Source organism: Idiotropiscis lumnitzeri, chromosome 11 (assembly GCF_059441095.1).
Source record: "Idiotropiscis lumnitzeri isolate Australia: NSW breed Sydney's pygmy pipehorse chromosome 11, RoL_Ilum_1.0, whole genome shotgun sequence".
Classification (NCBI taxonomy): Eukaryota; Metazoa; Chordata; class Actinopteri; order Syngnathiformes; family Syngnathidae; genus Idiotropiscis; species Idiotropiscis lumnitzeri.
This window is the reverse complement of record NC_142401.1, coordinates 20358096-20374234: the sequence shown is the minus strand read 5'-3', so window position 1 is coordinate 20374234 and position 16139 is coordinate 20358096. Positions and strand designations below refer to the sequence as shown.

Here is a 16139-nt window from a genome sequence, read left to right as displayed (position 1 = left end):
TTGTGACATCTAAAATGCTACATTAACACGTACGGAAATTAAAAGCATGTAACATGTAAATGATTAAACTTATACCCAAAATATATCACATTTGTACTACTCCTGAGGATAGAGTTCCAGCTCACTGAAATTCCAACTCAATCTCAAAGAATGGTGAACATGTTTACTAAGCGTGTAACAAAAAAATGTTTTAAATCAGTTTAGATTTATAAGATGAATGCATCCAATTAAACCGAATTGTTCCACAGCAAACCATACAGAAATGCATCAAATTGCCTTTTATTAGAGGGATGCACATCACATATTTTTACCTTCATTAGATGTATTTAAGGGTCGTCGGATAGCTGATATGATGTTTTCTTTCTCGCCATTTACAGAACTATCAACATTCTGCATAGGATTAGCTCGATTCATGCCCGCTTTTAGGGCCCTCCTCAGCAGGATCTCCTCAAGGGTGCTCACTCCAAAGTTGTGTGATTCATCTGTCAAGAAACACCACTTTCATTTAGAAGCCATAAACACGGAAGAAAGTGTCAGTATTTTTCTCATTTCTGTCTCTCGCTGAACTCACCAGGCTTGCATCTTTTTCTTGGGGATGGGCCATCTCCTTCCTCTGAGAATTGGTCTGGGAGCACAAATGGACAAATACACATGTTATAAGAGGGCAAATGGAAAGGAGGGGGAAATGAAAGATCTTAGCCTGGTCAAGTCAATCACCAGACTTTCACCCAATAGAGAATGCATTTCAACTCCTGACAAGGAGACTGGATGGAGAACCGCCAGAAACATATAAGAACCGAAAGAGGCTGTAGTCAAGGACTGGAAAAGCATTTGAAAACAAGGCAAAGTCAGTAGGTCACAGGCTTGGCGCAGTTGCTGTAAGTAGGGTTATGCCACTAAATATTAAATATTACTTATTTTAAGTTACTTTTATAGGAGGAGAAGGGGCCCATTTGTCACAAACTAGCTCAGTTTATATATTTATTTTAATCAGGAAATGAAATTAGTTATCATTTTCTTTTTTTATCTATTCATTTCGGAGAAATTAGGAAATAAGTGACCGTGCCCCCGCCGCTCTCTCCATGGTACTACAGAGTCAGTCAAGGGACTGTTTACAAACTCTCCATTGGAAATCATTGTACTTTCATTGTTTACAATAAGGGATGAAACAATGCTGCAGGCATCCACAAACGCAATATGCATTGATTTTTAGCAGAAGCAAGTAAATCAGGGGGTCAAACTCAAATACCGAAAAGTATAACTTGAACAAAGAAGTGGGCCAGCATTTATTTTTCTAAAAAACTATACAAATGCAGATTTTTTTCTTGAAAATTTTTATCATAAGTGGTACAATGTTTAGATTTAAGAATTACTGTTATCATTTTGAATGTTACTATTATCATTTTGAATACAATATAATACAACTTTATTTGTTACTATTATCATATAGAAAGTAAAATGGTATAGTATATATTTGGTATAGCCTTGGAGGCCAACTATAATTACACTGTAGGCCAAATTTGACCCCCGGGCCAGAGTTTGACACCTATGACGTAAATGTTTAGTGCATTTTGAATGGAACCAAAAACAATACACTATGCTGAGTAGGGGTGGGACGATACGGGTAACTCACAATTCGATACTGTGACGATATGTGGCCCACGATAACGATAATATCACAAGACACAATGTCTACAATATTCAATATATCATTAGAAATCTCTTCAACAGTGTGACTAAAAATAAAAAAATGGCCATAAAAATGAAAACATCAAAAACAAAATTTCAATGCCAATACGTGTACAAAGTACAAAGAAAGGTGCATTTGCAAAGTACCTCACTGCCGCTGAGTCTTAACACTGTAGCTACGGCTGGACGAATTAAAGTGCTCAAATATTAATAAAATATTTTATGTAAACCAAGACACTGCACTGCTTTCTGAACCTGAAATGTCAGTATCAACTGTCATTAAAGTGCTTTACGTTAACCCGCCCAGTGGAAACATCAAGGCATATTCTTCTTGAGGAACACTAACTACAACATGCTCCGATGTAAGAGCACACCAAAGGGAAACTTTGCTTTAAAGCAGTAGTGATTGTCGGCTGTCTTGATTCGCCTTTTTTTATCACCTGCCAGTAGTAACCGTGATAGCGAACGAGGTGGCTTTGCAGACTCGTAGTGTTGATGTTATATTTTACCTTCGCAAAGCAGTTATTGCAGATTGCATACTCTTTATCCAGTGTTCTTCCGTCACCGGTCTCGTAAAAAGCGAAGTGTCTCCACACTTTCGAGTGGAAACTCTTGAAACTTGATTTGTTTTTGTGGGTTTTCCGCCATTCTTGCCTTAGTTCTTTTTCTATTGTAAATTCTTCACACTCTTCACCGGCCGCTGATCCTGGCAATTTTAGAACCGTTTGCGGCATTAGCGCCCCCACAGACAGGACAGGAGAGATTAAATATGGACGGTGATGACGAGGTAAATCCATTATGTGCGTTGTTTTGAAATATCGATATTGCCGCCAGGCTGTAGATTATTTATTGCAACAGAGTGAGCAACAATTTATTGCAATATAGATTTTTTTTCCCACCCCTAATGCTGAGTTGCACTATTACTATAAAACTACCGTATTTTCCGGGCCATAGGGCGCTCTTTAAAGTCCCTATTCTTCCCCAAAACAAACGAAGCGAAGCGCCTTGTAAAGCGACGCGCCCATTATATGGACTGAGCATCACTCTCCACCATCAACCCTTTTACTCATTGGGCTGTACAAAGTGCATGTTAGCACACCCTGCTGGTCAAAGTCTGAGTCATCTATGCTTCTAATTGACCGTGACTTATACATTATGTGACTATGGTGTTTGGGTGATGGTGTAGGAGAAAGCTGGACAAAAGGGCAGCTGTGCACAATGTTGTAGTCTGTCTTATCATTTATGTTATTGCATGCAAGAAACGTCCCAGGTTTAGACAACAGACTGCAAAAAGCTCAAAGCACAACAGCACATCTCTCTAAACAGCCATGCACATCTCTCTAAACAGCCATGTGATTGGCTGAGTCTGAGTGGCCCCAAGAAGCCATTGCTGTAATTGGCTAAGGCTGAGTGGCTCCCAAGAAGCCATTGCTATAATCTTTTTGTGTTATTTTTATTTCTTTTGGGTATATAGATGGCATGAGAGATACATGTTAATCTTATTTCTTTGTTTCATTGTTTGCTTGTATGATGAGTTTTTTTTTTTTGGTTTTGATTTGAAACCGTGACTCTAAGGAGTGTGGTGACCAGTGAAGTCCCTCCCCTGACGTTGTCTAGTAGACTATTGCCATGACACCTTTTATTGGTTAGAGTCAGTGTTATTGACAGTGATTCCTAATAGTTTCAGGACATCTGTCATTGAAATGGGGTGATACCTCTGGGAGCGATCCCTGAGGGGATTGAGTCCTGGTGAGCTGACATCAGCTAGCGCGAGTAGCTGAGCTAGCGCGAGCAGCTGAGCTAGCGCGAGCAGCTGAGCTAGCGCGAGCAGCTGAGCTAGCGCGAGCAGCTGAGTTGCGCCTTGTAGTGCGGCGCGCCTAGTATATGCATAAAATAGCACCCTCAACTGATGTTGCACCCTTTGATGCAGCATGTCTTTTGGCTTAAAAATACGGTACCTATAACCCCAATGAGAGATACTTCCACTTTTCTTGGGTAACGATCCATTTTTTTTTAATGTACAAAGGACTGAGATCATGAATTAAATTGGGGAAATCCACTGTGCTAAAGAAAAGTAAAATAAGCACTTAAATTGATTTTTAATTTTGTTTTAATTTAATCTTAATGCAAAGTGTTTTGTTTTGCTTTTCTAGTATGTATAAATCGCATCTACACATTCAATATGCTCTGTGCCTGAAAAAAAAACTTATAAATAAAAAAATATTTTAGTACTGATGTCATTTTTACATGCAAACCTATTATATAAGTGCCAATGTTAACTTAAATGAAGCGTTCCTTTAATAACGTATGGGGTGGCTTCAAAATAAAGGTGCTTTGTCCTTAGTGGTGTAACACATCTAGATGTAAATACCATGAAAGTTGCACTTCTGAACTTTTGTGTCAAATTCAACTTTTGAACTGAAACCCAAATGCATTCAGAATACAACAAAAACAAAAGAATTGACCCATCTGTTCCAATACTTTTGGACAGGACTGTAGCTATGAAATCAAACTACACGGAAACACACTCCAAAAAACAGGAAACTCACCGTCTTCGTCCTCATCATCATCTGCTGGATTAATCACCACAGGTGGATGGGTAGGGCTTGGGACTGGTTCCTGGCTTTCTGTCTTAATGACTCCTCTCAGCTGGGGATTGGCTGCAGTGGGGAGAGGAGTGGCTGGCAGTGGGGGTGGCTCTTCATGCTGCTGTTCTTCATTGTCACTTTGACCTAAGAATTTTTGGTGAATTTTATGGCTGAAGTTGAAATCCTCTTTAACTCGCTCATGTAAAATTATGTGGGAATACACTCACTGATGTCAGGTGGGATAAGAAGGCCATCAACATAACGTGGCTTTTCATGGAAAAAGGCACAGTGTGGTTTCTGGCAGCCGGCTGGATGAGTCTCCCAATAACATGGTATTTCCTTCCGTTTTTTCTGTATTGACGTAAAAGTTAAACAACGTGAAATAATAATGAGAATATGGCAAAGTCAGTAGGTCATATATAAAAGGGATGTAACGTTTTGATATAAACTACTCAAAATCTTGAGATTTTTTTCCCCATATGGCCCAGTACTCTCTTGCAAACCTTTGCTGCCCAGTGAAGAATGCCTTAACACTTGGCAGACATGTGTTACTAATATTTAGACCCTCATGGGGCTAAATAAGGTGGTTAAATCAACTCTCAGTATGATATGGTACAGTTGTTTGTCCATTGTACAACATCTAAAAGTTGAACAATCTCTCTATGTAGTCCATCCATCCATTATCTGTACCGCTTCTCCTCACAAGGGTCGCAGGGGTGCTGGAGCCTATCCCAACTATCTTCGGGCAGTAGGCGGGGTACACTCTGAACTGGTTGCCAGCCAATCGCAGGGCACACAGAGACAAACAACCATCCGCGCTCACACTCATAGCTAGGGGCAGTTTAGAGTGTCCAATCAACCTGCTATACATGTTTTTGGAAAGTGGGAGAAAACCAGAGTACCCGGAGGAAACCTACACAGGGAGAACATGCAAACTCCACACAGGAAGGCCGGAGCCGGAATCCAACCCACGAGTTCTGCACTGTGAGGCCATCGTGCTAACCAGTCGTCCACCGTTTCTATGTAATTGTCACCGCTTATTTAATTTAATTGTTTTAAAATGCTTCTTACTGTGATCTCCATGTGGCGAAACTTGCAGACATTTCGGAAGCAACGGCCCTCCTGCCAGAGATTGCAGACAGTCTCATTGCCCATCGCTGCTTCACAGTGCCTGAAAGGGCAGCTGTCTCCCTTGTAGGATAAATAAGATACAATATGTGACTTCAATTTATTAATATCAGAATACCTGAACATTATACACCAATATTGCTTACTTTAGTGCAGGTAGAATAGTAAAAGAAATAGCAGTCATCTCCATTGTTAGTCATTATGAGGCTGGTTTAAATTTAGATTGGCACCAATCTGGCAATGACCTTTGAACTCAGCAGCTGCTTCTTCCAAACCAACAGGATTCCCTGAAAACACATAAGTTAATTGTACACTTAGAAATTTTCAAAACAGATGTCTTCAAAATAGGGATGTAATGATATCCAAACGTCATGATAGGGATATTATCACAAGGAAGCATCACAATGTGATAATTATAACGATATAGTGGCAAATGTAATATTGCGTTATCAACGTTACATCCCTATTACTAAACAGGAATATGTTAACCACATAATTAGGGGTGTCCCGGTACGATTGGATTGGATTTTTTCGGACTACATCGAAAATGTCCGGTATACTGTGAATGCACATAAAGGACTTAAACAGATTCTTAAAACAATGCCTTTTAACACAGCAACAACTTTGGTAATTAAAACAGAACACACGCAAGAGAGAGAGAAAAAATAAATAAATTGAGATTTATTTAGCGTATTTTCTGAACTATAAACTGTAAATCACACATGCATGCACTGCTATCATTCACTTGAATGAGATTCGTAGTGCAGGCTCGCCTCAGTGGTCAGCCAGCACGACGATCGTGGGCCCACCTCCACGTTGAAGGCTTCAGGCAGCTGGCCGCCTGAGGGGCCGGATGAAGAAGCGAGGAGGATGATTGGCCGTGTCGTTTCCTTTAAACTGCATTTACACCTTCAGGGTGTGTATGAAACGAACCTCTCTCATCTACCTTTTACACGTTTACAAACTGGTCATGTGGATGTGGAAAGGTTTGAAAAGCTTTATGAAACTACCAAATCTACTTTGCCTCACCAGATGAAGTTATCTATCCAGTGAACTGTCTGTCTGTCTATGCTGTGTGGTGCAAAAGTGGTAGGTATGTCTCCCTAACATTTCTTGTGCTTTGGATTTGAATTGGGGGTGCTCAGGCTTCCTATAACATTCCAAAACCATGCATTTTAAACCAGTTCAGAAAACTGAGATGTATATAAAAAATAAGCATCACATTGATTTGTTTTTGTTGTATTAATTTCTTTCAGCATATCTGGTATTGGAGCAATCCTAAGTCATCGCCATGCTGAACGCTCTCACACAACTATCCTAATATAATGTGTTTTATTTATTGTAATATTTATTTATTAATTAATTATTTAATCTTTAATGAATTAAATTAATATATTTAATTAAATTATTTTTTTATATTGCACTGGAGAGTGGAGCGCTCCAATCTCATTGTCCATTGAGTACAATGACGACAATAAAAGGCGTTCTGATTTTGAATTACATGCATTCAAGTTACATTAACATTACTACACTTTAATTACGATAAGGCGCACTTTAAAGTCCCAAATCTCCTCCAAAAAAGACGGGTGCCCTATAAAGCAAAGCGCTTTGTCTATGGATTGAGAGCCTTAGATATGCACAAGAGTTGCTCTCTTGAGCAACCCATCGGACCAGCTGGGGACATTTCACAGCACATGTTAGGTAGGTAAAGACTGAGACAATCAAGCGCAGCAGAATTGACTGAGAGAAATACATTGTGTGAACACACTCCTGTTGGTAGGGCTGGGAGATATGACCAAAAATCAATATCGCAATAAATTAAACAATTTTACCTCTATAGCGATAAATGCACGATAAATTTCCGCCCGTAGACCAAAATCAAAATAAATGCAGGAAATGCATATTAACTGTTTTTTAGTGACCAACTGGTACACGTTACTTTCAATGAAAAATAAAAGTACAAAAATCATTTGTATAAACATTCCAAATAGCTTGCGTTGCATGACTTGATCAATGTCACAAAGAACAGGAGAAAAGGAGCACCTCTCCCAAAATCTTTTCTGCAAATAGATTGCGCCAAGGTGCCGTAATGCCATGTGCAAAGGCCTAGATTTGTGAAGGTCTCTTGTTAACAATATAAATAATGCCATGTGCAAAGGAGCTAGTGTGGTCGGCAAATAAAATGCTAAATAAAATGGGAAAAAAGTCAATGCACATAAACAAGTGTGCATCATCGGGAAAATGTGCCGTCTCGAGTACTCTGGTGCGCAGTCGCCATTTGCCGTCTATGTAGTGCACAGTCAGGCTCATACAGGGATCCATGTTGTGACTCAACCACAAGTCGGATGTGGATGCAAAATGCCTGACATGTCTAAGCTCCCGTCCCGATGTTGTCCATATCGGGAAGTACGGTTTGCGACAAATATTTGCGTACCTCTTGTCGGCTACTTTCATGAGGCGTTTCAATCCCGTGCGCTCCACTGTAACTAGAGGAGTTCTATCTTTAGCTATGTGCTAGGCTATCGCGTTCACCTCTTAGACGTTCTCTCGTATGGTGTCGCCTCCGTTATGGGCTGTTGTCCCTGGTCGAACCTTGTTTCTCCCTTTGAACTTCCAGCACAGCATGGTTGTGTTGTAGGTGGTGAAAAATAAAAGGTTGGATGCGCTGTTTTGGGTGCTTACGACGCACTTTGCAGTTTGTGTTTACAAACATCGTCTTTATGGAACCGAAAACATTTCCAAACGACAGATGTCGAATTTCTTTTCGGGACAAGCGCAACAGGAACAACTTCAACTAACGCTACTTCGTCTTCAGCCGTGACAGCGGCTTCTTGATTTGAATTGCCAGCTACGACCACGTCGTCTGTTTTTTTTTTTTTTTTTTTGTTCAGCTGGGTGGAGTCTCGTGACTCCAGCCGCTGTAGCTTAAGGGACATCAACATAGCCGCAGACAGAAAACACTTCTTTTTTTTTTTTTTTTTTTAAACAGCGAATTTACCGACATGGGCAAAATGATGTCGGTCATTGTATTACATTTCGGGAACGGTAAATATTCGGTTTACCGCCCAGCCCTACCTGTTGGTCACGGTTTGAGTGGACAACAGAGCAGTATTTACGTGTGGCAGACAGATGGATAAAAGGGCAGTTGTCCACAATGTCGAAGACTGTCATCATAAATGTTATTGCAAGCAAGAAACATCACAGGTAAAATGAACCTTTACACTACAAACAAAAAAGCGCTGCCCAAAGCACACCACGCACGACATCTCTCTAACCAGCCATCTGATTGGCTGAAGCTGAAGGACTCCCAGAATGCTTTGCAGCACTTGAAACATGTTGTGTGTTAATTTTATTTCTTGTTGGGATATGAATGGCATGAGAGATAGAGGTTTTGTGTTGATTATAATTCTTTGTTACTTGTTTAGGTTGTTTTATTGTTTGCAAGTATGCTGTTCAGTAGATGTCGGGTGATCGGTTTGATTTTGATTTAAATCCCTGACTGAAGCGCCTCTCGCCTGTCGTCAGCTGGGATAAGCTCCAGCACCCTCCCGCGACACTGCACAGCAGGCATCACCAAATAGCGGACCGCGATGGTTCGGACCGGACCCATGACCAATCTATGATGAATTTTTTTCAGGGCGCATTCGCAAACCTTGGCGCTGCAATTCGAGTTAATACGGAAAAGGCGTCACTGATTTGAGCCAATCAAATCTTTTGTTTACGATCCACTGCCAATTGCGCAGCAGACCGGAAGAGAGTGCTGCTGACAGTATGCCTTGCTAAAAAGTTAGCAAGGTCGATGCGTGTTGTTTTAAATGAATGGATGGAGAAATGTTGTTTTGTTCTGGCTGCAGCCGATTCAAAACCAGAGTGCAACATATGCTCCGAAAACGTTGCAACATTGAGAAGCGCCACTACGAAACAAAGCACCGCCCTTTTTTGCAAAGTTATCCGCAGAAGTTTGAGGTGAGCGCACGCAAAGACATCGAACTTCGACTGCAGTATAACAGATTTTTACATTTTCGTTTACAGCCCAGCGGCATGCAAACCAATGTTCACTAAAAGTATCATGGATTTTGGAGAAACATAAAAAAACATTCAGTGATGGGGAAGTTGTGAAGGAGTGCTTAAATACGGTTGCACGAATATTATTTAAAGGAAAACACAAAGCCCAGATGTGTGAAATAATGTACCAAATGCCAATGGCCCTGACTCCGTTCCAACCCAGATTTAAGTCACTGGCAGGGCAGTCACAAACTCATTTTTCTCATTAAGAGAAGTTAAAAAAATATTCAAAGGAAAGGTGGTGTCAAAGCTCATTTTGAATTAGTTTTTCATGAGGACAGCCATTTTTATTGATTGTGTACTGAACATGTTGACCGGTTTTACTTGGATAATTAGGCTTTCGGTTTTATTGAGGCTGATAGCTCTTTTTAAGAAAAAAAGGTAAAAGATGTGAACTCAATGCTTAGCACTTAGCATATATTTCTGCAGGAGATATTTTCCTGTTTTTTTCTGGAAGTGGCAAACTTGGGTTCCTGGAGCCACATTTTCTTGAATGTGAAATAAACGCCTTATATTTGTTTGACTGGCAAAGGTGTTTAATGGGAACATTGCTAAATATTTAGTATATAAGTGCGCTCTGTTGAAAATGACTAAATATTGAAACTATATAAAAATGTGAACGTAGGCTAAACATTAAGGGAAGTTGGACTTTGGTTCGGACCTTTTAATTGGAAGAAATTTTAGTCGTGGACCTCTGTGACTTTTAATTGAATACCTCTGCTGTACAGTATAAGTGGCGTGGATAATAACATGACATGACCCTGACTGTAAGGAGTGTGGTGATTCATGAGATCCATCCACGACAGTGTGTGTTCACATACAGTTCATATGTCTGACTCACTGCTGGTTGAGTTTGCACCTGCCGGACTCCTACAGACATGTGAGGAACTCAGTTTTGCCCTTTAAAAGCAGTTTTAATTCAAACATATGCTAGCATGTACGCTAGCTATTGTTTCAGCGCAGGAGCATGACTTGTCATACCTGTGCCGAAAAATGTGGTCTGCCCTTAATACAGAAATAACACACGCAACCGAGACTGTGTCCTTTAATATGGTGCAACCTATGCTCGTGAAAATAAGGTACATTACTAGGGATGTAAAGATTAATCGAAAATCAATTTAATACTGATATAATCTGCTCCAAATATCACTATAAAAAAAATAAAAGAATCGATTCGCAACGCCGTTGTCTCATGTCTGTGCTGTCAACAAACTGCACACCATCACTACTTAATACGATGTAAACTTCCCTTTCATAGCAACACAGCAGTGATAAACGAGCATTTATAAAGGAAAAACGTTGCGGCTGACGCCCACTTTAATTTACAATAACATAATTTTTGACATAGCCAGCTGTAGTTAACATGCACAGGCTACCGTGTGTGTCTGATGGAATGCCACACGCAACGTCCTGTTGTAGTACGCTAACATAATGTAGCGTCGGCTGTGGCGGCATTAGTCAGCAAACTCACATGTATTAAAAAACAAAACAGGGGTTTTATTGACGCATGATTGACATTGGAATAGCAAGAACACAACTGCTAACTTGCGAACATGCACCGCGTGTTGCGTTTATGAAGCCGGAAATTTCACGACCCAAAGTACAACATGACGCATTTGCCACAAGCAATTGATGGCAACACCCAACAATAAAAACATAACATACCTAGGTCGTTAGAATATACTAATTTGCAGTGCTAAAAAATATTGGAAAAAAATGGTTTTACAATTGTGTTTTGGTGAGCATTGTTATTTCAGAGTTTTATGATATGCATCACGCTCGAGATTTCTCTCTCACTCCCTTTGTCTTATTTTTTAGACACATACCACGTTTTGAATGTGCAAATGATATTATGCATACTACATAAGGAAAACAAAACATTTTGTATTCAGGTTAGATAAAAACAAAATAAAAAAAAGTGATGATTTTAGTTTTCTTTGGCACCTGCATTTCCTCAATTGTATTCATATGATTTCAGTTCCTTCTAGATGAAGAAAAAACATATTGGTGCTCAAGAAACGTGAAATGTGTTAATAAGAATTTCTTTTAGTATTCGTAGGTAGTTTCATAATAATAGTGAAACTCTGAATAGTGTATAATTTTTGGTTCCATTCAAAACGCATGAAACATTTAGACGCTTGCACTAAACATCAATCAATACGTATTTCGTTTGTGGATCGCTGCAACATCATATGAGCGCACAGAGACAAGCGTGGCAGCAATTTAAAAAAATAAAAACGAAATTGGGAAATGAAAATCGAATCGGGGCTTGAGTGAATCGTTACATCCTTACTCACGGCATTTGTTAACAGGTAACTAGTGTCTATGTATGTGTGTATCCATTTAATAGTCAGATGCACCCCATGCTTGGAATAAATGGGTCATATATTCTCATAACTACCATTGCTGACTGTTGTTATCCGGTTTAATAGTATAACTTGATCAGGTCTCTTCAAACAGTTCTTACGAAAAAAAGAAATTACAGCATGTATCATTCCTGCTCATACCGTATCGGACAAAATCGGAATTACTCTAGGCTAAGGCTGGGCGATAAACTGAAAATTTACCGTTACCGAGATTTATTACAATAACCGACATCATTTTGCCCATGTCGCTAAATTCTGTGTTTAAAAAAAAAGAAAAGAAGAGAAATGTCTTTTTCTGTCTGCGGCTATGTTCATTCCCCTTTAAGACGGCTACAGCGTGTAGTCACGTGATTCTACCCAGCTGAACAAGAAGGAAAACTGACGACGCGGACGTAGCCGGCGATTCAAATCAAGAAGCGGATGACACGGCTGAAGACAAAGTAACGTTAGTTGAAGTTGTTCCTGTTACGCTTGTCCCGAAAAGAAATTCGACATCTGTCGTTTGGAATTGTTTTGGGTTCCATAAAGACGATGTTTGAGCAAAAGAACACGAACTACAAAGTGCGTCGTAAGCACCCAAAATAGCTCGTCCAAGCTTTTCTTTTTCACCACCTACAACACAACCATGCTTTTGACTTGGAAGTTGAGCTAAAAGCTCAAAAAGAGAAGCAAGGTTCGACAAGTAACAACAGCCGATAACTGAGGCGACATCATAAGAGAGAACGTCTCAGAGGTGGACGCGATAGCCTAGCACATAGCTAAAGATATAGCTCAACTAGCAACAGTGGAGCGCACGGGATTTAAACGCCTCATGAAAGCAACCAACAAGAGGTACAAAAATATTTTTCTCAAACCGTAATTCCCAATATGGACAACATCAGGACGGGAACTTAGACATGTCAAGCCAGGGTTCGCGGTTAACTTTAAAAACTGCTTGCCCATAGGGCAAGTGCCACTAAAATTTGCCTTGCCCGAGTGGCCAAATTACTTGGGCAAGTGACAAGTGACAATTTTTTTTCTCTAAGAATAAAATGTTTATGGTTGTAAAATGTGCGCCACAAATGTAAATAAACATATAATCTGATAAGCATAAATTAATCTTGTTTTCATTATCAACCATGAAACCCTACTCACAAGAGCAAATGTATCATCCTGTGCAGTTATTGAAAATGTTAATTGTAGTTTTAATAATTAACAAATCTGCATGTTAAATTGGGAAAATGATATTACAGCAATCCAGATGATCAATTTTAAGTCCAAGAGAGCGTATTAACTGAGGAATCACATGAGTAAATTATGAGTGTGGGAAATAAGTTTCATAGCATAAACAGAACACAGTCACTGACACTATGTCAGGTCACATCATGGAGCTAATGAATTAACAGCCAATAATCAAATATTACTCCCTTCCTTACTCACAACTGAATTGTCTACTTAAAAATATTCGAACTATTTTAGTCATGTCAGAGGAATCCGAAATGTTCGGATTTGAACGAACTCGTCGCCACTTGTAAACATGCGCAGAAGGTAAGAAAACTTCCGGCTGTCAATTTTCGGCCGAAATATTGTAGGTTTTTGTTGTGTTTTTCAAACTTCAAATGAGGATGCTACTACAGCGAGTTCCAATACTGCGGGATTTATTGACGTCCACTTTAACTTGACATTCACTGAACTAACTGATCCCCAGAGCGCCCGCCCATTGCCCCCGATAAGGCCAATGGACCATACCACAACATAAGGAGGTGTCTGGGTTAAACCATCACCATGCAGCGCATACAAACAGATCACACCACAGTTTTCGTCGAAATTAAAGATATTTGGCTGCTTTAAAAAATGCTTGCCCGTTCGGGCAAGTTGCCCATAATTTTACCTTGCCCGTGGCCAAATTTCACTTGCCCCGGGCAATCGGGAAGCGGTTAACCGCGAACCCTGCAAGCATTTTGCATCCACATCCGACTTGTGGTCGAGGCGCAACATGGATCCCGGTTTGAGCCTGACTGCGCATTACATAGAGGACAAGTGGTGACTGCGCACCAGAGTACTCAAGACGGCACATTTTCCTGATGATGCACACGTTTTTATTTGGCTTGCATTGACATTTTTTTCATTTTATTGAGCATTTCGTTAACAGGCCACATGAACTCCTTTGCACATGGCATTATTTATATTGGGTTTATTTATATACGTTTACAAGAGACCTTTACACAAATCTAGGCCTTTGCACATGGCATTACAGCATCTTGGCGCAATGTATCTGCAGAAAAAGATTTTGCGAGAGGTACTCTTCTTCTCCTCTTCTTTGTGACATTGTCATGCAAAGCAAGGTATTTGGAATGTTTATACAAATTATTTTTGTACTTTTATTTTTCATTGAAAGTAATGTGTACCAGTTGGTCAATAAAAAAGCAGTTAATACGCATTTCCTGCATTTATTTCTATTTTGGTCCACGGGAGGGAATTTATTGTGCATTTATCATTATCGAGGTAAAATTCCTCAATTTATCGTGATATTGATTTGAGGTCATATCTCCCAGCCCTACTCTAGGCCACAGTATCGGATCGGGACACCCCTACACATAATATGCAAAATCAACATAGTTTTTTTTTTCTGTTTGTTTGCCTTGCATTTATCTGATACAAATTACCTGAGGTGGATACTTGACGGTCTCCTCCCCTTTTGCAGGTTGATGATGTGGTGTCCTTGTTTCAGTATGAAGTCCTGGAGGAACACTTGATCCATGAGATAAGAGAAAATGGGGGGTGGGTCGCCCAGGGCACATCTGTTGCAGACTGCTTAACAACACTGATGGTGGCTTCAAGTCCTTTTCATTATTTTTTTTCTTTGAAAGATTGTGTTTTTTAAATAATTTGTGGAACATGAATAAAAAAAGTTGTAAATTAGGGGGGAATGATAGAAAAATGCTTGTTGCAAAAAGGGCAGAAGTGCAGACTCCTCTTGGGCCGGATGAAATTTTGCACACATGGAAACATTTGCGTGATGAAATAAGGGGAAATGGCCAGGTATTATCGAAATGTTGAAAGGAAAAAGGTCTTCTGCTCATGTATTCTCAAAGGAAGGTTTTCCATTTCCAAGGGTCACCGCAAAGGGCCAAAGGATGGATTTAAACCTAAAGAAATCAATCAAAAACACTCCCCACAGGACTGAAGGGGTTATTATTGCACACTTTTAAAATATATGGATACATCATAATGAAAAAATACTTTTTTTTTGGCATGCATAGGTATTTTTCAATACAGGCTCCAGAAAGCCACTTTGATCGCATACTGTCATATACGGTACAATTTAGACAAATTACTTGTCAAATTATTATTATTTATCGGTATTATTTTTATACAATTTGATTCCTCCAAAAAATTACGTGGCCTCAAGTCACAATTCTTCATGATTCTTGTCAATCCACGATTCATGATGAACACTTACCACCTCCAATGTTCAGACTTTCACTCATCCATTACTAACCAAAATGTATTCTTTCAACAATCTTCTTGTTCACTTTCTTTGACGCAGACTCATAATTTGACATTTGTAAAATATGGAAAGATAGTATGTCCCAGGATTGACAATGAGCCTCCTATAATGCAGTTCAGAAACGGAGAAACAACTAAAATACAGTAACACCGACCACAATTAACCATAGGAAGATTCTAACCTACTTGTTTTGATAAATCCAGATGGCAACTTTAACGGCCACGACGTGTATGTTGTAAAAACAATTAAAAAACAAAATAAAGCTCGTAAAAACGACTAAACCTGGCGCTGTTGAAAAGTCACTGCTATTACACGAAGGTTCGATGAAGGCCAATTAAATACAAACAAAAAGTTTAAGAAATTATTTCTAGTTAGACACTATCAATAACTTAATAAATTCTTTCAACTTTAGCGTTGTCAAATCTGGCTTTGCTCGTGCAAGGAAACAGAGGCCTACTTACACATTTCTAGCCACGCTTACATGAACTGTAATTACAAAAATAATTACACCACCCAACACCCACTATAAGAGGTAAAATATATACAACTGTCATTTATAGAACGTAGAAATAGCGAGAATTACCAGTTTCTTGAATAAAAATGGTTTGAGATTGAAGTATTGTAGTACAATCCTTAGCTGCCGCGTTCGGCTACAGGCAAAATGGCGGCTACAGTGTTTTGCTTTTGTTTTTTTAATAAAGTTAAAAAAAACTTTATTCAACGACTTTATAACAGGAAGTTGTTGCTGAATGTCCAAATTTATTATGCAGGCACTGGACGATTGTATTTCAAATAAGAAATAATTGTTGTTGA

General features: G+C 39.4%; 1 protein-coding gene across 3 annotated transcripts in view; it reads right to left on the bottom strand.

Moving 5' to 3' along the window:
* zc3h11a (zinc finger CCCH-type containing 11A) overlaps window positions 1-16008 on the bottom strand; it is a 28632-nt gene extending 12624 nt beyond the window's left edge. For 2 of the 3 annotated variants that reach the window (XM_088309014.1, XM_088309016.1), the window contains exons 1-8: window positions 15910-16008; window positions 14482-14555; window positions 5552-5692; window positions 5349-5468; window positions 4505-4628; window positions 4239-4421; window positions 572-625; window positions 312-482 (exon numbers count right to left, since the gene is read on the bottom strand). In XM_088309014.1, coding sequence (XP_088165140.1) covers window positions 312-482; window positions 572-625; window positions 4239-4421; window positions 4505-4628; window positions 5349-5468; window positions 5552-5605 — 706 coding nt within the window. In that variant the 5' untranslated portion in view covers window positions 5606-5692; window positions 14482-14555; window positions 15910-16008. Of the gene's footprint in view, window positions 1-311; window positions 483-571; window positions 626-4238; window positions 4422-4504; window positions 4629-5348; window positions 5469-5551; window positions 5693-14481; window positions 14567-15909 lie in introns of all 3 variants that reach the window. The other variant, XM_088309015.1, reaches the window with a different exon arrangement.
* Between the last annotated feature and the right edge of the window lie 131 nt (window positions 16009-16139).